The following is a 26,197-nucleotide window of genomic DNA, read 5'->3' as shown; positions in this document are numbered from 1 at the left end:
GCAACACGGGATAGAAACACAGAAGTAGTAGTGGACAGGCTCACAAAGCCCAGACGTCAGGTCAAAATTATTAGTCGTCATGGTGGCCTGGCATTTGTCGAGCCCTGATGTAAGACGTTGGTTAAAGGGATAATCTAGATGCCAAAACCATTACATCTTAATATAGTGGGTTTGGTTTATAAATGATCTCCTTTTACTCTCAATGTAAACGTTTGCTATTTCTGAATAGCAACAATTCTGTTTTGCCTAAAGCATGTCTCTTTTGGTTGTTGGAGAGCTTTCCAGTGAGAAGCACTGGATTGACAGAGCTAGGCAATTCTTCTGAAAAACAAGTCATTAGAGTACTTTTATTGGAGGAATAGCAATTAAACCTATATTCCTGACCCTATAGTGTTAAAACCACCATCTAGTCCCCCTGGACCTCTCATGCCCCCATAAATATAGCAAAAATCTTACTGTATTAAAGTCTGAAGCTGTAACTCTGCATGCTGTTAGACTCAGAAAAACGAGCAGTCTGCTGACATTATCAGAAGTAATAGCCTGATCCAATCACAATGCTTCCCCATAGGATTGGCTGACTGACAAGGAGGAGAAGATCAGAGGCAGAGCCAGCATGATTCAAACACAGCCCTGGCCAATCAGCATCTCCTCGTAGAGATGAATTGAATCAATAAATCTCCATGAGGGAAGTTCAGTGTCTGCATGCAGAGGGTGGAGACACTGAATGCTTTTTCTCCTGCTGACCAATAGCTACCAAGGGGCTGCCTTTCAAATGACAGGGAGCACACTTAAGCACTCCGTTACAGGTGAGTGATAAATACATATACCGTATATGCTCAAATATAAGCCCCTAATTTTACCCCAAAAAACTGGGAAAACTTATTGACTCGAGTATAAGACTAGGGTGGGAAATGCAGCAGCTACTGGTAAATTTCTAAATAAAATTAGATCCTAAAAAAATTATATTAATTGAATATTTATTTGCTGTGTGTGTTGCAGAGCCGTGGTGGTGGGGGGGGCATTTTTAATTTTTTTTTAACAATTATTTAAAAAAAAAATGTATTTTCAAAATATTTATTTTATTATTTATTCATTTATTTTTCGTCCCCCCCCCCCCCCCCCCCTCCCTGCTTGATACATGGCAGGGAGGGGGGCTCTCACTGGCATTGGCAGTTCAGTGGAGGGGGCTGGCAGAAAGCACTTACCTCTCCTGCAGCTCCCTGTTTCTCTTTCACCTCATTTGCAATGTTTGTCTTGTCTGAACAGGATTATGATGTCTTCTACCAAATCTTTAATATATTTTATTTTAAAAGCAAATTGAACACCACATGGGGGAGGGGGAGACGTGCAAGTAGCTGCTCTCCAACAGCCGAAAGAGACATGCTTTAGGCAAAACAGAATTGTTGCTATTCAGAAATAGCAAACGTTTACATTGAGAGTAAAAGGAGATCATTTATAAACCAAACCCACTATATTAAGATGTAATGGTTTTGGCGTCTAGATTATCCCTTTAACCAACGTCTTACATCAGGGCTCGACAAATGGCAGGCGCCAGGCCACCATGACGACTAAGAATTTTGACCTGACGTCTGGGCTTTGTGAGCCTGTCCACTACTACTTCTGTGTTTCTATCCCGTGTTGCTCTCTGTGTACTGGAAGCGAAGGGAACTGTAATTACTTCGTTCCGGCACTGAGGCCATGCAGGGGAATGGCAAGCTGGCAGGACACCAGGTAAAGACGGCTTTGCTCACCCCATTCTACAAAGCCAGGAGCCTGCCCATTCCCCTTCGAGGTCTCAGCACCGGAAGTAGTAATTATCGCTCCCTTCAATTCCTCCCGGCACACGAGGATAGAGAGACATGAGGGGCAGTCTGGGCCAGCCGCAGCTCACTCCTATCAGCAGCAGCAAGCCCAACTGCCACCTGCTGCTGTCCAGTCCCACTGGACACCAGGGAAGCCACCCTCTTGCGCCCAAAGGTAGGAAACAAGAGGGTGGTTGTTTTTTTATTTCTGTGTGTGCGAGCAGGTGTATCTGAGTATCAAATATAAATATATGCGTGTGTTTGTCACTCAGAGCGTCTGTCTGTGAATGTGTATGTTTAGGTCACCAGACCCCCACCTTTCACATGGGAATGGTGTTTTTAGCTCACCTTATTCCCAACACAGTGCTGGTCTCGCTGCGGCTAGCCCGCCTGAATAGCTGAGATGATCAGTCTTGATGATAAGAGCCAATCCAATGCTTCCCCTTAGGAAGCACCAATCAGCATTTCCTCAGAGATGCACTAAATCAATGCATCTCTATGGGGACGTCCAGCGCCTCCATGCAGGGAGTGGAGAAGCTGAAAGTAGATGCTGCGCTGAGACTGGAGACACTTTAGTGGCCATTTGCTGCCTAGTGACACCTATAGTAGCAGTCACTCAATGTAAAGACTGCCTTTTCTTACATCGAAAAGCCTGACAGACTATATAGAAACCAGAGCAACTACATCAAGCTGTTCCTTTAAAAAAAGTAGTTAAAATCACCAGAACCAATACGTCTTGATGTAGTGGTTCTAATGTCTACAGCCTGTCTCTGCAGGCTTTTCATTGTAGATGCTGCATTTTCAAAGAAAAGGTCGTGTTTCCATTGCTGCCTAGTAACACTTCTCACTCCAACGGCCACTAGAGGTGCTTTTCATTTTCAGTGCTGCACTGTGTACAGCATCAACGTTCAGTGTCTCCACGCTCTGCATGGAAACGCAGAACGCTTCCCATAGATAAATGATTGCATTGACTCAATCCATCTTTGTGGAATTGTTGTCTGGCGTTTTGCCCACATTCGCAATATCCTCCCAATGCTTTGGATTGGCTGCGATAATCAAGATTGTTGATCTCGACCGTGGAGACGGGGCCAACAGTGGCGATGGACAACAGGTAAGTAAAGCTACCTTTAACACCATGCTGCGAGGCCAGAGACCTAACTATTTACCGTTCGGAATACATGATATTTCTAGCACTATAGTGTTCCTTTAATTTGTCACTTTATGCTACGATAGTTGCAGTAACTGAAAGGGAAAATTTCCAGCACTCTAGTGCTAACTTGCATTAAATCAAGCCTGCGACACATATTTCGAAACAGGTGTAGGTTGTAGTCATTTGCATTTAGTGTAATTATATAAAAATTATTCTTAACGCTATAGTTTTAATTTACCTATTTTTGTTACCCCTGCCATGTGAATATTGCTTACTTTTTAGCCTCGCCATGCTGAATGGTCTCCATGATGAACTGTGTCCGTTCCATGTTTCCCCATATATTAAAACTGGGAGGCTAGTACGCATGCAAGGCAAATCTCCATTCTGCACCAAATATATGGTCGCTTTCTCATTTTGAATAGCGAAGTTTAACTTGGCAATTGGGGCGGAAGTGCCTCTAGTGGCTGTTGACCCCGCAGTGTAAACCTTGCCAAAACTACTACATGACAATGTTTTTCGTCACAGAATTAAAAAGACAAGAGCATGGCACCCAGACCACTTTATTTATACACAGCTGTTTTGATGTGCTCTATTCTATTCGTGCCATTTTCAGTATTTCACTGTTGGGTTTTAACCATACATTTACTTGGGTTATAAATTGGTTAATTTACATCACATGACCACATCACAATTTTCAATTTTGAGCCCTGATCAAGGGATTCATTCAAAGTCCTCTAGTAGCCAGGATTTCAGTTTCTTGCCACTGCAAATTTGGAGGGTCCATCACATACTAACCAGGTGTGAATTTCAAGTCGCTAGGGCTAAATGTTCGCATGCCAATGGCAAGTGGGCAACTAAGCATGTGGAAATTTTGAGCCCTGACTTTGATTGTATCTTGTGATTTTATTGGACACTGTATAGATTTATGCATTTTGTTATACACCAATCATGATTTGTGGCTAAAACATCACTTTTATTGCGCAATATGCCCAAACAAAGATTTACATTTTCACACCTTCTGTTGGCTGCATGTTTCACTATTTGTTCTTCCCTGTCTAATTTCGTGACAAGTACACAGCAACCAAGTCAGCTTGCCAAAAATCTGAGCTGCTCATTCGAACTGTGGTGATGTTATTGTGAAAATGGAAAGTCAAGGAATAAAAACATTCTGCTGTAAAGTAAGGCCACACAAGTTCTCAGAACCCGGTGAATAGTGTAACAATGTCATTGCCTGCAACCTGACATCCAAGAATTATTGATTCTTAAATAGTTGGCACAGGAACTCACCCACTCACTTTTTTATGGTTTATTATTTTTTATTTTTTATTTTTTTTAAACCATTTAATTCAGTGTAGGCAGTCTGCATCACTAGGATGAAACTGTTGGGGTGAAAATGCTTGGGCAAAGAGCATGCAGACACTGCATGTGTCGAAGGTCCCTGTGACTCTCCACTTGTATGTCTTCACAGATTCCTTGATGCATTCTGGAGCACAAGCTGCACCAACCTACCTCACTAAAGTTGGGTGATCTTACTCTGAAAACCACCTCTACACTCCCATCAAGCACGGCTTTGACGCAGGCGGCTCAGATGGCCCCAAAATGGGGGCAGAGTGTGCACAAAATTATATTGAGACCGTAATTGTTCTGGTCCAGGGCTGAAGCTAGGGATGTGTCTGACTCAAGGTTGTATCAAGACACCAGCCTGTTTGCTACTGGGCTCTAATCCCAAAGTCCTGGACTGTTAGGGGGTACTTGAGGACTGGGTTGGGAACCACTGCTTTAGAGCACAGAGCTTGTTTTATTCACGGTTTGCATGACTTATTTAATCAGCATTGTTCTTATTTCTTATTGTTTTATTGCAAAAGAGGCTTGTCAAATCTTGCATTGTCCTCGTACACTGTTGATTAATGTTGCCTTAATGTTGTGCTAGCTATGACTCCTTGTGGACACATCCTTGCTCAGATGTCACATTTATTGCTTGTACTGGAACTCATACTAGTACCAGTGTAATACATGTTAAATCTATGCCTCCATAAAAACAATGATTGACAAAAAAAACTACCGTAATTAGAAAATCACTTGCATATGGAGACATTGATTCATACACAAATCGCCATACATGCATAGTAATATATTTGTATTTTATGCTGCTGTAGGAGTAACTAAATCTATTCACTCCTGCACCTTCCTTATAACCATAATTTAAATCACACTCCTAATTGGCTACTAGCACACATTTACCTATAAACCTAAATAACCAAGAAGTCATATAGCTTTGAAAATACATACACAAACTGCCACACATATACACAAAAATGCACAATCAATTATTTGTATGGACTTTTTTTTTCCCCCATTGTATTTGTTATTCATACTGTGTTCTTTAAACTGTTTACATCTTGCTAACCTGTGAAGACATTAAAATAAATCTTTTGGAGTCCCTATGTAATCCATAGTTCATGTTTGGGGAGGGGCTTAATTTGATGTATGTAGGACAGACTGTGAGATGTATCTTTCTTTGGAACTCATGGTCTCTTGGTCTTTTTGCCACCCACCAATTCGCCTACAAGAATAGCATAATTCTTCATTGACGTGTGTGCGTAGTTTATATAAAATAAACCTAACTGTTCATATTTTGTACAAATGTTCACTCTTCTGAGCCAAAAAGGGTGGAATAGAAAGGCAGCATGTGCTGCAAGCTTATTTTGTAGGGCTTAACTGGTGTACAATTGTTAGTGACTTTCTTTTAAAATTTTCATTTTTCTAGAAGTCTGATCCACGACTGTTGGCGAGGTTTTTCTACGTAGATGAAGACGTTAATGCGGTTATGCATGACTTGCGATGTTTGGATATAGAGAAGGAGCCTGCAAGTTACCTCATAGTACTCACACAGCTGCATAACACCCAGGTATTTGTGATTTGTCATTAAAGCGGCACTGTCATGCCGAATCCCTTTTTTTTTTTTTTTTTTTTTTTTTAACCCCCCTCCACTACATCCAATCGACCCCCTAGTCACCCCCAAATGCCCCTAAGCCCCCACATTACCTATTTTTTATTCTTTATCTTCTGCCCCGATCTTTATTCAGGGCGCCGCCATCTTTGTGTGGGTAGGTGAAGTCCCTGTGGGACACGTCATCTGCCCACACTACACAGACTGTGAGATTCCCGCACATGCGAACGGGAATTTCACCTATTCATTCATCAGACAGACGAATGAATAGAAAAAATCAGACGAACAAACTAACACTGAGTATCAGTGTTAGTTCGTTCAGTTTATTACAAGGAGGGAGCTACCGGCGTGCAGCTCCCTCCTTGTAATATGTAAAGACAGAAGCGACAGGGAGCAGAGCTCCCCACCACTTCATAAGCCCCCCATATCCTCCCCCCTCACTCTATGGGGGTCAATATGACCCCCATAATGGCACAATGGAGATTAAAATCTCCCCAATGCCCCTACTCGCTATACATTATATATACTTATAATGTCCTCCCCCCCTGTCCCCCACCCCTGAGCGGTGGGTGGGGGCCCTGATAAAACAATAAGAGGGGGGGGGCACCTATTGTCCTGGCCCCCACCCCTGCGCGGTGGGTGGGTGGACCCTAAATGAACCCCCCCCCATCAAGGTGACTAGGGGTCCCAAGCCCATAGTCACCCCCCCCCCCCCCCCCCAAAAACATTCTATCCCCTACCTACCCCCCTCACCCTAAAAATAGTGAGGGGGGAATAAAATAACTAACCTGTAAAAAAAATAAAAATTAAACTTACCATTTGACGTCTTCTTTTTTCTAAATTCTTCTTTCTTCAGCCCCCCAAAAGGCCAAATAAAAATCCATCATACCCGTCGCACTTTAAAAAACTAAAAAAAAAAACTAGCGCAAACAAAAATTAATCCATGTTCACCCATGGAGGGCATGCCGCATACTGAGCTCCGCAGGGCGGGTCAAGGCTTAAAAGCCTTGCCCCGCCCTGCAATTAGGCTTAGAACACACTAATTGGTTGGTTTAAGCCAATCAGAGTGCTGTTTCATTTTACACAGCGTGGGAAAGTTCTTATAAAGCCTTGCCCCGCCCTGCGGAGCTCAGTACGCAGTACTCAGTAGGTTTCCCCCTTATTGCCCTCCATGGGTGAACATGGATTAATTTTTGTTTGCGCTCGTATTTATTTTTTTTTTTTTATAAAGTGCGAGGGGTATGATGGATTTTAATTTGGCCTTTTGGGGGGCTGAAGAAAGAAGAATTTAGAAAAAAGAAGACGTCAAATGGTAAGTTTAATTTTTTTTTTTTTACAGGTTAGTTATTTTATTCCCCCCTCACTATTTTTTGGGTGAGGGGGGTAGGTAGGGGATAGAATGTTTTGGGTGGGGGGGGTGATTAGGGGCTTGGGACCCCTAGTCACCTTGATGGGGGGGGGGGGGGTCATTTAGGGCCCCCACCCACTGCGCACGGGTGGGGGCCAGGGGGGGAGGACAGTAGGTCCCCCCCCTTATTGTTTTATTAGGGCCCCCACCCACCGTGCAGGGGTGGGGGTCAGGGGGGGAGGACAGTAGGTTTCCCCCTTATTGTTTTATTAGGGCCCCCACCCACCGCGCACGGGTGGGGGCCAGGGGGGGAGGACAGTAGGTCCCCCCCCTTATTGTTTTATTAGGGCCCCCACCCACCGTGCAGGGGTGGGGGTCAGGGGGGGAGGACAGTAGGTTTCCCCCTTATTGTTTTATTAGGGCCCCCACCCACCGCGCACGGGTGGGGGCCAGGGGGGGAGGACAGTAGGTCCCCCCCCTTATTGTTTTATTAGGGCCCCCACCCACCGTGCAGGGGTGGGGGTCAGGGGGGGAGGACAGTAGGTTTCCCCCTTATTGTTTTATTAGGGCCCCCACCCACCGCGCACGGGTGGGGGCCAGGGGGGGAGGACAGTAGGTCCCCCCCCTTATTGTTTTATTAGGGCCCCCACCCACCGTGCAGGGGTGGGGGTCAGGGGGGGAGGACAGTAGGTTTCCCCCTTATTGTTTTATTAGGGCCCCCACCCACCGCGCACGGGTGGGGGCCAGGGGGGGAGGACAGTAGGTCCCCCCCCCTTATTGTTTTATTAGGCCCCCCACCCACCGTGCAGGGGTGGGGGTCAGGGGGGGAGGACAGTAGGTTTCCCCCTTATTGTTTTATTAGGGCCCCCACCCACCGCGCACGGGTGGGGGCCAGGGGGGGAGGACAGTAGGTCCCCCCCCCTTATTGTTTTATTAGGGCCCCCACCCACCGTGCAGGGGTGGGGGTCAGGGGGGGAGGACAGTAGGTTTCCCCCTTATTGTTTTATTAGGGCCCCCACCCACCGCGCACGGGTGGGGGCCGGGGGGGAGGACAGTAGGTCCCCCCCCCTTATTGTTTTATTAGGGCCCCCACCCACCGTGCAGGGGTGGGGGTCAGGGGGGGAGGACAGTAGGTTTCCCCCTTATTGTTTTATTAGGGCACCCACCGCGCTGGGGGGGAGGACAATAGGTCCCCCCCCTTATTGTTTTATTCGGGCCCCCACGCAGGGGTGGGGGTCCGGGGGGGAGGACAGTAGGTTTCCCCCTTATTGTTTTATTAGGGCCCCCACCCACCGCGCAGGGGTGGGGGCCGGGGGGGAGGACAATAGGTCCCCCCCCTTATTGTTTTATTAGGGCCCCCACCCACCGCGCAGGGGTGGGGGCCGGGGGGGAGGACAATAGGTCCCCCCCCTTATTGTTTTATTAGGGCCCCCACCCACCGCGCAGGGGGGGGGGGAGAGGACAATAGGTTTCCCCCTTATTGTTTTATTAGGGCCCCCACCCACCGCGCAGGGGTGGGGGTCAGGGGGGGAGGACAGTAGGTTCCCCCCCCTTATTGATTTATTAGGGCCCCCACCCACCGCGCAGGGGGGGGGGAGGACAATAGGTTTCCCCCCCCTTATTGTTTTATTAGGGCCCCCACCCACCGCGCAGGGGGGGGGGGGGGGAGGACAATAGGTTTCCCCCCCTTATTGTTTTATTAGGGCCCCCACCCACCGCGCAGGGGTGGGGGCCAGGGGGGAGGACAGTAGGTCCCCCCCCATCTTTAACCCCCGCGTGGGGGGGGTGTTTATTAGGTTTTTTTTTTTTTTTTTTTTTTTACAGTGAGCAGGCTGCTCACTGCTTACTAGACATGCCCCTACTCGCGGTATAGCGAGTAGGGGCATATTATTTACTAATACTAGGTAATCTTTACTTAGTATTGGTACATTTGGCTGAAAGACCAATTTAGGTCTTTCAGCCTTTTAGTAGATGGCTCCCTGATACCGTGGGAATTAGGGAGTTATCTACTAAGCGGCTGCAAGATGCAGCCACGGCAATGAATAGGATCGGAGTTTCATTCATTAGAATGAAATTCCGATACGATCAAAGTACCGAATTGCATCCTAACACCAATGGAGAAACAGTGCTCATTCTGTTAGGATGCAATTCTGTCTAAGCAATACTGACAATACTAAGTATTGCGTTCTGTCTAAGCAATACTGACAGGAAGCATTGTGGGAACAGGGAGGAAAGCTAGGGATCATGGGAAAATTGCTCTGACCAGCGGAAATGAAGCACACTTTGCTCCTCCGCTGGTCTGAGCTGGTCAAGCGGAGGAATCCTCCATAAGACAAAGAGTCCCTACTTTGTCTTATGATTTTAAAGAAAACTAAAGAAGACAGGAAGAAAAGAATAACAGATCCTGAGAGAGGGGGAGAAGAGGAAGAGATTGAGGAAAGGTAAGTTCGGCATGACAGTGCCGCTTTAAGAGTTACAATGTATGGTATTGAAACAATTCTGCTTTTAGCCCATAAAATGTGAACTGTAAAGAGTCAAGTTGAGACATTCCGATTCACCTACTGTAAACTAAACTGAGTCACACAAAACATAGTTTAGTTAAAAAGTGTGTGTGGTTTATTTTTTTTTTTTACTTTTTTGTTATATTTCTTCTTTTTCGCAATAAAATTTTAGAATGTTTATATGCTTGATAGGAATATTTTTTTATTTTTATTTATTTTTTTAAATTTCAGTATAAATTAGTGTGTATGTGTTTGGCAGTTTATTTTTATACTTTATTGTAAAGATTGTATATTTGAGTTCTTAGTCAGTACATTTTTAACCATACATATAATTGCTTCATACTGTGACTTCACAATTTTAAGCAACAGGTTGTAACGGTTTTCCTCTTCCTTAAGTACAATGGGGTGTGTGTGTGTGTATATGTGTGTATAATTTTTCTTCTCCTCTTTTTCTTCTGTTATAGGATCGCATGTTACTTCTCTTTGAGCAAATGTTGGAACAAGTTGTACCGAAAAAGCGGCGACCGCGAGATTACTATTGGAAATTCCCAGATGATAATATGCCTGGTTACATGACCACTCATCTCCTGTTTGCAGCAGAGGTATAATGCACTCTTTAAACTTAATGAGGACACTCTGTCTCACACCAGTCAAGCCATAAGGCTTGCTTTTCCCACAGAAATCGCACATTTCCATTGATGTTACTACTGCAAGGGAGCCTGGGTGAGCACATGCAAATTGGTTCAAAGAATCCCCCTTTTTTTTCCCCCCATCATATTCCATTTTATACATGTATACAGCAAACAAACTCCACGGAATCCATATTTATAATGCAATAATGAGGCAAAAAGGGATTCTTTGTTGAACTTATTTGTATATGCCCACCCAGAATCCCTTGCAGTAGTAATATCTTTGCAAATGGCGTGCCTGACTGGTGTGTGCAGATCTGTGTTTAAAGGGACACTGTAGGCACCCAGTCCACTTCAGCTCATTTAAGTGGTCTGGGTGCAATGTCCCTTAACCCTACAGTGGTAATTATTGCAGTTTCTGAGAAACTACATTAATTACCCTGCAGAGTTCACTCCACATCTAGTGACTGTCAGGTTGACAGGTTGTGCTCAGACAACTTTTGGTAATCTAAATGACGCTGAAAGTCCTCTGCTTTGCAGAAGGACTTCCAGCGTCACCAGAATCCCCACAGGAAAACTGTGGTTAATGCTTTTCTATAGGAAAATCCTAATGCGAGTGCAGCCATTAGTTCTCTCCTCCCCCTCCCCCCCCCCCCCCCCCCCACCCCGTCCCAATCACTTTAAAAAAAAAAAAAAAAAACCCCACTGTAACATTCTTAAGTTTGTGTTTGTGTGTGTTTAACTTATTTCCGATCGATTAACATTTTTGTATACTTTTCTAGCTCATGGTTGGTGGTACATATGTTGAGGTAGAAGAAACAGATGGAGAAACAATACGTCCTTTAGCACAAGAACTGCTGCGCAGTGTTGTGAACTTGCGGAGCATATTGAGAGAACAAAGCCTTGAGGATCCTAGCATATACCCAGAGCAAGCACAAAGGGCACTCCTGCGATATGACTACCTGTGTGCAGAGTTCGAGTTACGGTCTGTGCTTTTTCTATATTATTGTACTGCTAAAGTCTGTTTTTTTTTTTTTTTTGTCAGGCATACATTATCTTTTTAACCCCTTAAGGACACATGACATGTGACCTGTCATGATTCCCTTTTATTCCAGAAGATTGGTCCTTAAGGGGTTAAAGAGACACTTTCTACACACCAAAACATTGGCTTAATTAAATGGTTTTGGTGTGTGTGTGTGTGTGTGTATATATTTATTTTTTCATGTCCCTGTAGTCTCACTGCTCAATTCTGTGCCATTTAGAAGTTAGACCACTTTGCGTATGCAGCACTAGCCACACCTCCCCTGGCTGAGACTCAGTCTCCCTAAACACTGCCTAAAATTTAGATTGTTCGCTTCCCTCCAAATCCGTGTGTTTGGAATGTATCTTCTGCTTTAACCCCTTAACGCCGTTACGGCGTTCTATGCCGTCCCGGCTTTAATGGGCTTTAAAGCCGTTGCGGCGGCATAGAACGCCGTAACGGCTTGCAGCCCCAGGAGCAGAGGTGTACTCACCTCCGCCGCGATCCTCTTCTGGGGGGCTGTCTGAGAGCCCAGGCAGCCCCCCTCCGGCAAATGAGGCCCCCGGGGGCCATGTGATAGCTCTCAAAGAGCGATCACATGGCCCCCTATAGCTGGCTATGGATCTGCCAGCAGGGGGACTGTCTAAAATATTAGAGAGTCCCCCTGCTGGTAGGTAGTGTAAAAAAAAAATATTAAAATGTTATAAAATAAATTAAATGCCTTTTTATATATATATAATATGTATATATATTATATATATATAATATATATACATATTATATATATGTAACGTCATACGTAATGTATTTTAATATTAATATTAGTATACATATTAATATTAAAATACACTTAGAATGACGTTACATATATATAATATGTATATATATTATATATATAATAGATCTACATATATATATTATATATATACGCATAATTACAATAATAAATAAATAAAATAATTAAATAAATAAATAAAATATTGAAACAAAATATAAAATAAATTATATATTCATATGTAATTTCATTCTAACTGTATTTTGTTATTAATATATATATATATATTGGAAACAGAATACACTTAGAATGACATTCTATATATATCTATATATAAAATACAAATAACCGCAAATATATATATATATATATATATATATATATATATATATATATATATATATATATAGATAAATACATATAATTACATAAAAGATTACATTAGTATACACGTAGAATTTATATACCTATAAATGCATATATATTAAAATTCTACGTGTGTATTTAAGTAATTTTTTAACATAATTATGTCATTTGATTAATTAAAATTTGATTGACATGCCTGACAACACAGGGAGAAAGTGCAGAGAATTTAATTCGCAAGCACTATATTAGACCCTGTAACTCTCCAAGACACCATAAAACCTGTACATAGGGGGTACTGTTTTACTCGGGAGACTTCGCTGAACTCAAATATTAGTGTTTAAAACTGGTAAATTGTATTACAACGATGATATTTTAAGTAAAAGTGACGTTTTTTGCATTTTTTACAAACAAACGGCACTTTTATGGACTATATTATTGTTGTAATATGTTTTACTGTTTTAAAACACTAATATTTGTGTTTAGTGAAATCTCCCGAGAATAACAGTACCCCGCATGTACAGGTTTTATGGTGTTTTGGAAAGTTAGAGAGTCACATATAAGGCTTGCATTTCATTTTTTTGACATTGAAATTTGCCAGATTAGTTATGTTGCCTTTGAGACCGTATGGTAGCCCAGGAATAAGAATTACCCCCATGATGGCATACCATTTGCAAAAGTAGACAACCCAAGGTATTGCAAATGGGGTATGTCCAGTAATTTTTAGTAGCCACTTAGTCACAAACACTGGCCAAATATTAGTTTTTTGCTTTTTTCACACAAAAACAAATATGAACGCTAACTTTGGCCAGTGTTTGTGACTAAGTGGCTACTAAAAAAAAACTAAACCTACCCCACGTTCAATACCTTGGGTTGTCTACTTTTTCAAATGGTATGCCATTATGGGGGTAATTCTCATTCCTGGGCTACCACACCGTCTCAAAGGTAACATTACTAATCTGGCAAATTTCAATTTGAAAATGGAACGTTCTATATTTGACCCTGTAACTTTCCAAAACACCATAAAACCTGTTAATGGGGGATACTGTTGTACTCGTGAGACATCGCTGATTACAAATATGTGCATTTTGTTGCCGTAAAACCTAACAGTATTATGACATTTACAGCTAAAATGTGAGGCGGAACTACAAATTTTAAAAAAAAATTAAAATTTCTCCGTTTTTTTTTATTTTATTCATAATAAATTGTTTCATATACAAATATTTTATATGAAATGAAAGCCCTGTTTCTCCTGAACAAAATGATATATAATAAGTGTGGGTGCATTTAATATGAAAGAGGGGAACTACGGGTGAACAGACATATAGCGCAAATTCCAGTTTTTGTTTACGTTTTGTTTTGATCAGAACGTGTACTATTGACTCCGTCCTGAAGGGGTTAATTACTAGAGCGTGCTGAAGGTTCCCTTGTGTGATTAAAGTTTAACTGTACAGGAGATACATTTGAAAGTAAACCCTGCGCTGTAAAAATGTAACTGCAAGGGGGTGCTAGGGTTACTTCAACCAAGAACCAGTGTTTTACACCATTTTGGGGGTGGTCCGCATCTCCAAAATAAATCTAAAATTCTCCCTCCGCCTGATCTTCCAACAATGATGTCACACTCGCCTGAGTGAGAAGGAGGACCGTGTGGACACAGGTGGTGGGGGGGCGGTGCTGCCATTGGTTGTCTGGTGCCAGCAGGTACAGAAAACACAAATTTTGAACATAATTGACACTAGCTAGCCCTGAACTTTATTCTGGTCTGGGCAATGATGCTGCTGGAGGTAATTACTCCTCTGGCAGTACATGGGATAATCTGTATGTGCAGCATTTCATAGCAAAATGTTGCACATACAGGCTGAAGTGGGCATGGTGCTTGCAGTCACCCTTTACCTCCAAAATTGCAGAAGATTGAACAGTGTGACTGCAGGGCATGATCTATACACAAAAACTGCTTCATTAAGTTAATGTTTTGATGCTTAGGGTGTCCCTTTAAGGCTTTTTTGAAATGATGAAGAGGCATTAATGTTGTGTGGGTTTTTTTTTTTTTCTTGAATTTTTAACATCAGAGAAGACTTCTTAAAAACTGCCATGCACATGTGTTCAGCATTGACTATCTTGACTTTTTTTTTACCATTACACAGCTATATGTCACTGGTGTCAAACGTAAAGACTCCTGAAGAAATCTACGAGCAGCAAGAAGTTGCTGTGCTTTTCTGTGAGACCGTTTCTAGGTAAGCACCACATCCCTAACCTATTTAGAAACTGGGCACTCCTGGTGCAATACTTGATTTCGTCCAGTTTAAAAAAAAAAATTAAACTTTATTTCCTATGTTTTCTCACTCCTTTTTAGTAATGGCTGAACAACAATACGGGAATTTGCTCTAATGCAAAGCTTTGCTCAGGCTTGCATTATCAAACTAGAATCGAAAGGAATTCTATTGAGAGCCAGCTTTGCCTTCTTAAAGTTTTTTGTTCTGTTTTGCACATTGCAGTGATTTATTGAAATCTGTATGGATATACAGAAATCATGACATTAATCTCTGTTTTTGTGTAGAGATTAACAAACAAGCTTATATAGACCTATCCATAGGTTGAAGTGAAACCTAAGGGGGTGCATGAGCATTTCAGGATATGACACATTTTTTTTAAAACATTTTTTATAACAAACAGGCTTTGTATGGTAAGCTACGACAATATTTTTTTTAGGCTAAACAAAACTTTGCATGGGAAGACTACAAAAGCATAGAGTAGCATAGAACTCAAATGACTGTCTAGTGCGAGTTTTCAACCCATTGGCTTCGTGTGATAGTTGTGATAGTCCAGTTAGTATTTGCCAAGGAGTATGGAGAAGCAGGTTACTGCAGCATAATGAGTATGGAGCTGCACACTTAGACACTTTCCAGAGACCAAGTAAGCCTGGGATCCATGTAGGTATAAAATAAATTAATGAGATGAAGTGCTCTGGTGGCTATAGTGTCCCTTTAACAATGGAGCCTTTTACCCCCTTAAGGACACATGGCATGTGTGACATGTCATGATTGCCTTTTATTCCAGAAGTTTGGTCCTTAAGGGGTGTTAAAAAAAAAAACAAAAAAAAAAAACATTGGTTTGGACTCTAGAATCTTGTATTTATGCTGAGAATAAAGACAAAAGAATCTATTTTATTTTTTTGGCAATTTCATTTCGGGATGTATGTAAGCCTTGAATCATCTGTTTTCAAGCATTTGTAGACTGATTAGAGAACTATTCGCACATCTTGTGTTCAGCACAAGTGGCACAAAAAGCATTGACTGCACATTTGCCTGGCGTCTAAAACCCCATCTCTATCCTATATCATTCAGCCCAAGCAAATTGAAATTGCCAGGATAATTGGATCATTATAATGAAAGCATATAATCCATAATCTGTATGGAAACACTCTCAATATGCAAGATAAATGAAGCAGTGCATGTGTTTTTATATCTTTATGCGTTTTTATTTTTTATTACAGAGCTTTGCAAAAGGGATACATAACCCAGGAAATGATTGATGACTATGAACCTGAGCTAATGATTTCTATCCCACGCTTGGCTATTATTAGGTATGTGAAATCCGTTACTTAATTCACTTCCTTTTCTCTGTCACTCAATCTATAATTGGATACAAATAGGTTAATTACTGATTTGTTGCACTAATGGGGCAACTCCAGTTAAGCTTTTTGCAGTTTTGTTCAGTTTGCCTTGATCTGATGAGCAATTGTAGTGCCCACTACATTTTGCTTTTTTTTTTTTTTTTTTTTTTTTTTTTTAGAGAGCCTAAAATTCCATCTATACATTGTGCTAGCAGTTTTTCCATTTTTTTTTTTTTTACCTGTCAATCACTCCTTCGGCGTAGACTCTATGCCATACAGGTAGTCTTTCTGCTCTCCATCTAGCACTGCATTGGCAAATCTACTAAGCTATTCAAAACCCACAGCAATATAGTAAAATCAATGGAGTCTCTGTGTCTTCATTCCCGCAGTGGCCTGCTGATTTATCCAGATGGTCCCTTGAGTCTCCAGAAACATCCAGAAGAGATGTGTGAGTTGTTCAGCCCATTTTACACCTTGTTGAAAAAAATAAAGTAAGTTGCCCTTATACTGGATATTTAGTGAGCAATACCTTTTGGTCTGTATTTAGGAAAACAAATGTTTAAAATGTCTACACTTATAGATGAATGTAAGTAAAAGTATATGACTGACCTTGGTGTCTAGAACAGTTGATTAGATTTATTAGACAGCCCTCTTTAATATGTCTGATTTGGAGACCACTCACCCAACCAAAGTACGTTCTATCCACTAACCTACACACTTGTCTAGAAAATACCCCTAGCATACTAAACAAACTATATATTGTTTGTGTATATATATTAAAAATGTGTGCTTTACATCCAATCATCCATATTAAAGGGACACTATAGTCACCTGAACAACTTTAGCTTAATGGAGCAGTTTTGGTGTATAGAACATGCCTCACTGCTCAATCCTCTGCCATTTAGGAGTTAAATCCCTTTGTTTATGAACCCTAGTCACACCTCCCTGCATGTGACTTGCACAGCCTTCCATAAACACTTCCTGTAAAGAGAGCCCTATTTAGGCTTTCTTAATTGCAAGTTCTGTTTAATTAAGATTTTCTTATCCCCTGCCATGTTAATAGCTTGCTAGACCCTGCAAGAGCCTCCTGTATGTGATTAAAGTTCAATTTAGAGATTGAGATACAATTATTTAACCACTTAAGGACACACCTTTTGGAATAAAAGGGAATCCTGACGGAAGATTTCCGTCATGTGTCCTTAAGGGGTTAAGGTAAATTAAATCTGTTTGAAAGTGAAACCAGGTTTTTTTTTTTTTCATGCAGTCTCTGTCAATCATAGCCAGGGGAGGTGTGGCTAGGGCTGCATAAACCGAAACAAAGTGCTTTAACTCCTAAATGGCAGTGAATTGAGCAGTGAAATTGCAGGGGAATGATCTATACACTAAAACTGATTTATTTAGCTAAACTAATTTAGGTGACTATAGTGTTACTTTAACCCCTTAAGGACCAAAGTTCTGGAATAAAAGGGAATCATGACATGTCACACATGTCATGTGTCCTTAAGGGGTTAAGGCAGCATTAAAATCCATAACCAACTCTCGAACTACATTGCTATTCCTTTCTGCAAAGCCTCCAATAAGGTTGGCCTCTCCCAGTGTATACTTTTCCAACAATTGGGACTATACAGCAAAAGACGGGAAGCAAGAAGTGCTGAATTCCAGAGGGTTCCAACAGGGCTCTTATAGGTTTCTCCTCAGTGCAGGGGCATAACTGTAAGAACCTATCCAAAGCAATAAGACTGCATCATTTGGTAATTCGGGTGCAATTTGGGTTTATTCAGGCATCCAAATAAACCGGCAACATTTTGACACTATGTATGTCTTTATCAAGCCATTTGTTGGCTTAATAAAGCCCTACTTCCATGTTGAAATGTTGCTTTAGATATATTTTGGATCCCTTGGAGCAGGGACCCTGACTAACGACTAAGTGCTCCTCCTATAAACTGTTTATGTAAAAAAAAAAAGCGTACTTGGTCATATGTAAATTAAAGGTGTGTGTGTGTGTGTGTGTGTTAGGAAAGCATTATCCGTGTCACACAGCAAGTTCAACAAAAGATCCATGTCCCTTTGTCATAACTCCTATGTACCTTTTTGTAGACTTCTGTTTCTGTAGGACATAATGTATAAGTTGTGGCATCAAGGTGCCAGTTTGAAACTTTTGTTTCTTTTCTAGGGAACTCCTTTTAACCCTTACAGAGGATGAACTTTTTTCTCTAGAAAGAGCTCTGTGCTCTTCTTCCTCTAAAGACACCTCCATACAATTATCTAATCACTCGGAATCTCCTGATGCGTTGGACATCCCAAGCCAAAGCAAGAAACAACCAGAACCTAAACTTTGTTCTGTAGATCTTTCGCCCCAACCTGAAAGCAAGGAAGAATCTTTGCAAGAGTGTTCTGGTGCTTTAGCAAGTGAAACGAACAAATGCTCTTCTACAGACAGAATTCCGCAAGCCAGCTCTGTGTTGGTAGCACCACTTGACGACACACAAATAAGCACCGATACATGCAACCCCAGTGACCAGGATAAATCATCCTCTGAAAATCGAACATGTGTCCTGAAGCCAACTACAATAGTACAGTGTGTCATGAAGAGAACCTCAGAACGCCACAGACTACATGCCCGGTGAGCAAACTTATGAATAAGAGTACAGATGTAATGAGTGGGATGTGTGAGGTGACAACTTTCCTGATCTATTGTACAGTTACACTTTACATTTAGATTTTTTTTTTTTCCATTATAAAGTCTTGCAATTGGCCATTAGATACATGTGGGATTTTCACGGACTTCTATAGATTCCAAATGTAACCTTCTCTGTACATTTTGCAGATTTTTACTCCTACCCTTCAAACTATATGCATACATTCACTGAGTTTACTAACAAGATTATTTACATTAACTGGATATTGTGGAGAAAGAACGGGATTTAAGGGTTACTGTAAACACCTAAACTACTTCAGCTTTCTTTGGTTAAGTTTCTCCAAAAATCTTCACCACCTTAACTAGCATCTTTGATGTCTGACACAAGCATTTGGTGCCATTCTTCACCAGAATACATCATTTTGGTGTTTGGAATTAAAGCAGGACTGTCACTTATTTAAAGTGTTACTCAAAGTACCATAACCACTTCAGTGATTTACAGTGGTCATGATGCTTGGAATCTGCATGTGCAGCGCTTCAGTACAAAACGGCTAAATTCAATTCTGTGCCAACTTCTATTCATTGGCAAGAAGAGCACTTGCACGAACAGCCAATAAAGGAGCAACCGCATCTGGTTTCTGCAGCTTTGTAGAAGCTGGAAGTTTAGCTGCCACTATTAGATGCCGGGGCCTAATGGGAGCAGGTAAGAGGACAAACTATTGCAAAACAGTTTGTCTTGTTACTGGGAAATGGCGCCAGGGTACACCTAAAGTGGGCTGTACGTGGTTATGAGACTTGGGTAAACCTTTTTAGCAAATATGTATTTGTGAGGTAAATTTAAATGTAGAAATTGTGACTGATCTCCTGTACTCCTACAGAGTACCTCAGCATAGTCTGCTTCCATAGTTTGGGACTGTAGAGCGCTTTGGCCCCAGTCACTGAAGCTTGACTGGGGTCTCTCCAGAGCATGTCCACCCGATCAGGCTGCAGCTCTCCTTACAGGCAGGTATTCACCTGTAATGTGATTGCCTACTGCCTTTACAAAGGCACCTGCTGTCCTCAGGCCTAGCTTTTTTTAATTTTTTTTCACTTGTCCTGGGCTAAATGCAGCCAGCCAGCAGGATGTGAACACTGTTACTAGGGTCCTTGAACAAATCAACACAGAACACACCAAATGTAACTAACATACATTCTTTATTGTGGACAAGGACTAGCCATTGGTGACTAGTTCTTCAGCACGTGGTGACCGACATTTAAAATTCCAATATATAGAACATTGGTGAACAAGCAATTAGAATTATATTAATACATGAACTAAATATAATTATAATTCATGAACTATATAATGCAAGCAACATTTTCTAAAAAGCAATATATACATTATATACATGTATTTACACTTATTTGGTTGCCCTCATTTGCATACCAGCATTGAACGCACTTCCTTCTGTTCAGTCAGCAGAGGGCACTGCAGAGTTATCAAAAAACAATGAAGAATAGTTGGTTTTTCAATTGCTACCATCACAAGCCCCTTTCAGGGGCTCTTGGGACCAGGTCCATAGTTTGTTGGCTAGAGGCTGGCCTTCAGGCTTCTCCAAAAGGCCGTGATATGGGCGCTTCTGTCACAGAAATCATACAAATTTTTTTTTTAGAAATATAGAAAAGATGAAACTTTTAAACCTTTTTTTAATTTGCAATGTTTGCCCTGGAATTGACTAGTTAGAACTGGATTGCAGACTTAATTTGCAGAGGGGGGAAACAGCTGTGTTTAAAACCATGCGCATTGCTGGTCTGGTGACTACTCCACAGCTATAGAGCACTCTGCTTTTATAACAAAATTATGGAACACTTCCTTAGCTGTCAAACTGCCAGGGAGGTTTGCTTCCTTATTCCGTTGTGTCCACTGACTAACTGAAGAGGCACATGCGCTCTACAGGCTGCTCACAAAACTCAGAACTGTGTGCATGGAGTCAGTGGCTTCTCAATGATTGCTTATTTCCCTGTGAAGAGACTGACCATCTCTTCTGGGGGAGGGGAAGTGAGGGCTTGCAAATTCTGCATTTCATAAGAACTGCAGCTCTCGTAAGATGCATGCATGTATTAATTGGGGGATATCTACTAAATGGTAATTTTATATTTGCTGTGTGTGGAGTAGTCCTTTTTTTAGATTTCTTTTTGTTCAGAATCTGGACATTTGCCTATTTCATTATGGGAATAACCGTTCCCGTTTAAAATTCTGCTAGCTTAGTCATTACTTGATTCATTTTGTATGTGAAATTTATGCTGTGTTCCGATTTGATAACCCAGGAAATCACGATATCATGATGTACGGTCCCGTTATCGCAGTGATGGCGATATGCTGCATCGTCTGTTTGTCTGTATTTCAGGTGAGAAATCCTGTTTGTATGTCTCCCACTGCTCCCCTCTCCCCCCCCTTCCAACAAGCTCCTTGAAAGTTCTGCTTCAGTGTGACTTATACAATCTTCCCGACAGGTGTCGCTGACCAATTACAGACCAACTTTGCAAATGACCTTCGTAATATTCTCAAGAGTGTGTTTGACGCTGTACGCTCCAAACAAGAGGATCAAGAAAGTGAGTTCTGTGTTTTTGTTTGATAACCTACGTAATAACAAGCGGAATATAGAACTGACTTACCAGATCTAAGTAGTGACAGTGGGTGTAAATGGTGAATGTAGTACTAACCAATAAACTGTTACTCCCCTACAAACCCATTGTCCTATTTTCTGCCAACTGTCCTATATCCTCCTATCACATCCCCTCCCCCTGCTTCATATCCACTCCTTCACCAACCCACTTGGTCATATACACCTTCCAACCAGTCACATTTGCACATGCAATCATGCACACCACCATGGTTCATCATCCATCTAGTTTGGTATCGTATCACCTACCATAACCCTCACAGTCACATACTTCCATACAGGAGTGGAAAGGGGTCAAAGACTGGTAATCTGCCTAGTGGGATTTTATTTGAGCACTTTGTACAAAGTATAGTGTGCTGCATATGGTGAGCCATCATATATAAAATATAGAATGTGCAGTGGAGACTAGTGCTACTTAGGGTGACTTGTGATCCTGGTTTAAGTTATGTAGAGAAGTCCTAGAATGCTCAGTCCTATGAAGAGTATTTCTAGTGACTGAGTTAAGCTTTGGATTTTGTACATATGGGAATAGAGCATTAGTGTGTGCACCCAGAGAAAATAGTATTTGTAAAATAAAATGTAGATCACTAATTTAACAAGAGATGCAAAATATACATTTTTGCGCTCTGTGACACTTATGGAATAGTCCAAATGGAGTTACATGAGCTCAGTTGAAAAAGTGATCAATTATTGTTTTACAGTAAGATAAAATTGCTTTTGTCAATGTTGCAAAAGATGTGTAACTGATCAGGATGTGTAAAATAAATACATATTTAAAAAAATTAAATAATAAATTCATGTAGGGTAGCATAATCTGCCATGTAGTTCAGGTGGCTGAGCTATTTTTTTCTCTTGTTATTGATGTATGACTGGGGGTTAATCTGGTTTTCATGGGGAAAACATGTGCTGAAGAGGGTTTTGCAGAACTCTGGTTCTCCCAGCTTAGATGGATTATAGCAGCAGATGTGTTGGCATATGACCGAATTTCCTATTTGGATGTAATTTGTCAATAAAGGCTGTTCTTTTGGGAAACCGATTTATTCTTGGTAATGGGAGGTATTCAAGATTTTGAAGTGCTAGATAATGGATAACAGTCCAATATAAATGTATATTATTCTTTATTATATAGAAATCTTTTATTTTTTCATAGAAACTGCAGAAGATGCATTCCGTTTACCCAGCTGTGCCCTTTGTCAGAATCCGGAACATCCCAACAGAGGAGTGGATCCTGGTATGTTTTATTTGTGTCAACATAAACAATGTCCCAGAAATGAATCATTGTGCCCTAGATTCATATGTGGCAGGGTGCACACTGAACATAATCTGGGCCTTCTGGCAAGATGATTATCATGGAGATATATTTATTTGGTGTATGAAACATGCAAGTAATTGAAACACTAGTTTAACTTACTAGAGGTAGAAAAAGCGCTGCAAATAGCTTATCATTTAAAGCCCTGTGCCCATTTAATCTAGGCATACATTGCATGTTCATGTTTTCAGGAGATGTAACATGACTGGGGTGCAGGAAGCTGGATGATGGGTGCTTTTCATAAAATGGCTGCCATGAATGTGCTACGAGCCATGCTGGCTGCCCCTAAATAGTTGTGGGTTTTTGTGTTTTTTTTCCCTCCCCCTCTCAGCTATAAGGTTTTAAAAATCCTGAGTTTTGCCTTGTTCAATAGACTGAATGTAGCTGTCCTACATAAAAACCTGAAGTAGTTTATTTTAATTAGTAGCCCATCTCGTTATTGAGGCCTAATCCAAATTCTCTGAGGAGGAAAAAAAAATGAAAGCATTAGAAAGTAGCTTGATTTGATGTGCAGTCTGCCCCTGATTGATACACTGAATTTTTTTTCTTAGCCTCTCCAGAGTGGGTCCCAGATAGTGCCTGCAACCAATGTACAACGTGCTGCGCGCCTTTCACTCTGCTGCGGAGGAGACATCACTGTCGCAGCTGTGGAAAGGCAAGTTGTGTAGATCTATTTGTGTTTATTTTTATAAGTGGGGCAGTCTCTCTAATCTTGAATTGTTAATATCTTGTTTTTCCATCTTCTGCAGATTTTTTGTTCACGCTGCTCTGCATACACTACTTCTCTGCCACACCTACCAAACTCACAGCCTGTTCGAGTGTGCTCCCATTGCTTCCATGTGCACTGTCGATTTCAAAGCAGACATGTAGAGGGGGCATGGTTCCAGGACTGATATTTTTACGTACTGCGATAATCTGGGACAGAACTGGTGTCTGCCTCACTTAAAACCTCTACAACCAGCAAAAATTGCCAAAAAAGCAATTCCCGTTGATTTTACAGGAAAAAGACTTGGATATTTTTTTTTTTAACGTTTCTTTTAAACCGTTTCTACCTTATCTGAATATAGGTGCCCTCAATATGCTGCATCATTTTTTAAACTGGTTATTCTTGCATCTCTAAACTTGAATTTTATTGTTTTATACACCTGATCCTTACTAATGTTTATTTGAAATTGAACATACTTATTTTTTTAACAATTTAACTGCTAATGTCCAGTTGTATGTTTTGTTTTTTTTTTTAAATGTTCTTTTTGGGGTGGAGGGAGGTGGTGACCTATGCACTAAATTGTAGCCAAGAATGTGATGATGTGTTAACATGCAGGCATTTTAAACTTTGTACTGCTATAAAAACTGCATTTTCAGTCAAAGGTGGGTATCTTTGAGACAAATTTATTTAATTGCTGCTTTTCGACTGGCAAAATGTAAATGTTTACATGGGTCTTTTGGTTTTTCTGGGACACATTTTACATATTCTGGTCATTAATGCACATTCAATATTTTTGCCATAGAGTATATTCTCACCAATATGTTACCGTAATATTAAATTTTACACTTTATTTTTTTTTATTTTATATACATTGACAACTACACCACCCCGCCACCACAGGGACAAAATAATTTGACATTAAATTGGCAGCGGGTTATTTTTTTTTTTTTTTTTTTAAACATTTTCTTTTTCTGGGTATTCATGTAATAGTTGCCAAAAATCAGACTTAATTTCTGAGACGCTTACTTGTGAAATTTCAAATAACAACATGGTTTGAGTTTACATTTTATCTTGTATATCTTTTAATATTAAAATAGAAACTACCTGAAGATATTTCCTTAGTGACTAATAATCATAATTGGTAATCTTTGCAGAAGGGGAATATATAGAAAATATCCATGAGTTTTTTTTAATACTTTGTATCTAAACTAGATTATAATCACGTGCATCTACTTCACATCTGGTGGCATGACGTGTCCTGTAATTCTAACTTCTGAATTTTATTTCCATGTGCATTGTTTTCCAACTCACTTTGTTTTGTATATAATTTTATTTTTTTGTATAGTAGAATAAAATGTTTTCCTTTTTTGTGTATTCTTTGATATTGACTGATTTTTATATATAATTTTTTTTTTCCTCCTTTCTTCTTCTTGACGTTGTGATGATACAGGTCTATATTAAAATCTATCGTGATCTTGGTACTGCTTCCAGGTCCTACACTTGCCTATGGAAAAACTGTAGGCTAGTGCCTTCCTTTGCAGATCACTTAAAGGCAGCTTCAATTGATTTGCATGAAATGGAAGTAATCACGATTAACTAAAACTCAAAGAATCTACACCTCTTCAGCCATGCATATTAAGTCAGGAAAATTATTTTATCACTAACTTCAATCTATAAGGAAGTAAGAACATAAAGGTTAATAGGACAGTAATTTCCCCCTTTCTGCTCTGCCCCTGTACTGAATATAGAAGGGAAATTGGGCACCTGTCTTTGGTTATGAATTAAAGGGTTACTGTACTTTTTTAAAAGTAAGGTTTTGGGGGTAGGTCCCCTAACTAAAAGTTTTACATGCCGACATTCCCAGAGTAGACCTCTGTCCTGCATCGTACACCATGGCAGGTGTAGCGGTCCAATCACAGGCTTCTCATAGAAAATACCTTGATTGGACTGTTTCACTGGCTCAGAGGCCAAGCGGACGATGTACAATATGCACAGAATTGACATTCGGCACTCCAGCATAGTTCTGGGCTGCCCAAGTCACGTGTGTCATGGGTGTAACTAGCACCCAGTACACAAGTGCAAATATCTGTAAATGTGCAGTGTTTCAAGCCATGTTTTCCTTCATACCTGGGTTTGGCAGTAGTTTTATCCTGTGGTTTTTTTTTTTTTGTGTACTTCTGCTATGTTAGGTTGTACACGTTGATTTCAAGTTGTAAGGCATATTCATGCACAGTACTGCTCTTATATAAAGACACAATGACTTTGGGCAAGGAGAGCCATGGTGGCCATGTTTGAAGTGTGAAAATGCTGTTCTCACTCCTTAGGTGTCCAATTAAGTTTTAAATTATGTAAACTTTTGACGCCAGTTTTAAAATGCCATATCCTTGCTGCTACCTGCATCGGATTGCCAGCAAAATTTTAGATTCCACTGCCACAGGTGATGGACTACCACTTACCACTATTCTTAACTGTGGTTAAGCTAGTTACAGAATGTATATTGATTCACATTTGTGCTTCACATTTTTAGTAACTCAGAATCCTCTTCAAGGTCCCATAAATATCACTCTACCTCTAGGTGTATATTGAACTATAACTTTATAATGAATGGATCTATTTCTTATTCTATTTTAGTAATGAATCTTTGCTTTCCTCGCCACAAAAGAAGAAAGATCTGCCTCATTTACTGTATATAATGGAAAGGTAGAAAAGGGCAAATTATTATTCAGATT

General features: G+C 40.8%; 1 protein-coding gene across 2 annotated transcripts in view; it reads left to right on the top strand.

The window, feature by feature from the left end:
* LOC134602423 (lateral signaling target protein 2 homolog) overlaps window positions 1–24,653 on the top strand; it is a 29,424-nt gene extending 4,771 nt beyond the window's left edge. The window contains exons 2-13 of one of the 2 annotated variants that reach the window (XM_063447298.1): window positions 5,720–5,860; window positions 10,216–10,353; window positions 11,163–11,365; window positions 14,684–14,773; window positions 16,033–16,122; window positions 16,542–16,643; window positions 18,326–18,775; window positions 21,098–21,177; window positions 21,284–21,382; window positions 22,604–22,684; window positions 23,314–23,417; window positions 23,512–24,653. In XM_063447298.1, coding sequence (XP_063303368.1) covers window positions 5,720–5,860; window positions 10,216–10,353; window positions 11,163–11,365; window positions 14,684–14,773; window positions 16,033–16,122; window positions 16,542–16,643; window positions 18,326–18,775; window positions 21,098–21,177; window positions 21,284–21,382; window positions 22,604–22,684; window positions 23,314–23,417; window positions 23,512–23,655 — 1,722 coding nt within the window. In that variant the 3' untranslated portion in view covers window positions 23,656–24,653. Of the gene's footprint in view, window positions 1–5,719; window positions 5,861–10,215; window positions 10,354–10,394; window positions 10,475–11,162; window positions 11,366–14,683; window positions 14,774–16,032; window positions 16,123–16,541; window positions 16,644–18,325; window positions 18,776–21,097; window positions 21,178–21,283; window positions 21,383–22,603; window positions 22,685–23,313; window positions 23,418–23,511 lie in introns of those variants that run through there. The other variant, XM_063447299.1, reaches the window with a different exon arrangement.
* Window positions 24,654–26,197: the final 1,544 nt, after the last annotated feature.

This window comes from Pelobates fuscus, chromosome 3 (genome assembly GCF_036172605.1).
Source record: "Pelobates fuscus isolate aPelFus1 chromosome 3, aPelFus1.pri, whole genome shotgun sequence".
Classification (NCBI taxonomy): Eukaryota; Metazoa; Chordata; class Amphibia; order Anura; family Pelobatidae; genus Pelobates; species Pelobates fuscus.
The sequence above is the reverse complement of the archived record's forward strand: the minus strand, read 5'-3'. Positions and strand labels throughout refer to the sequence as shown.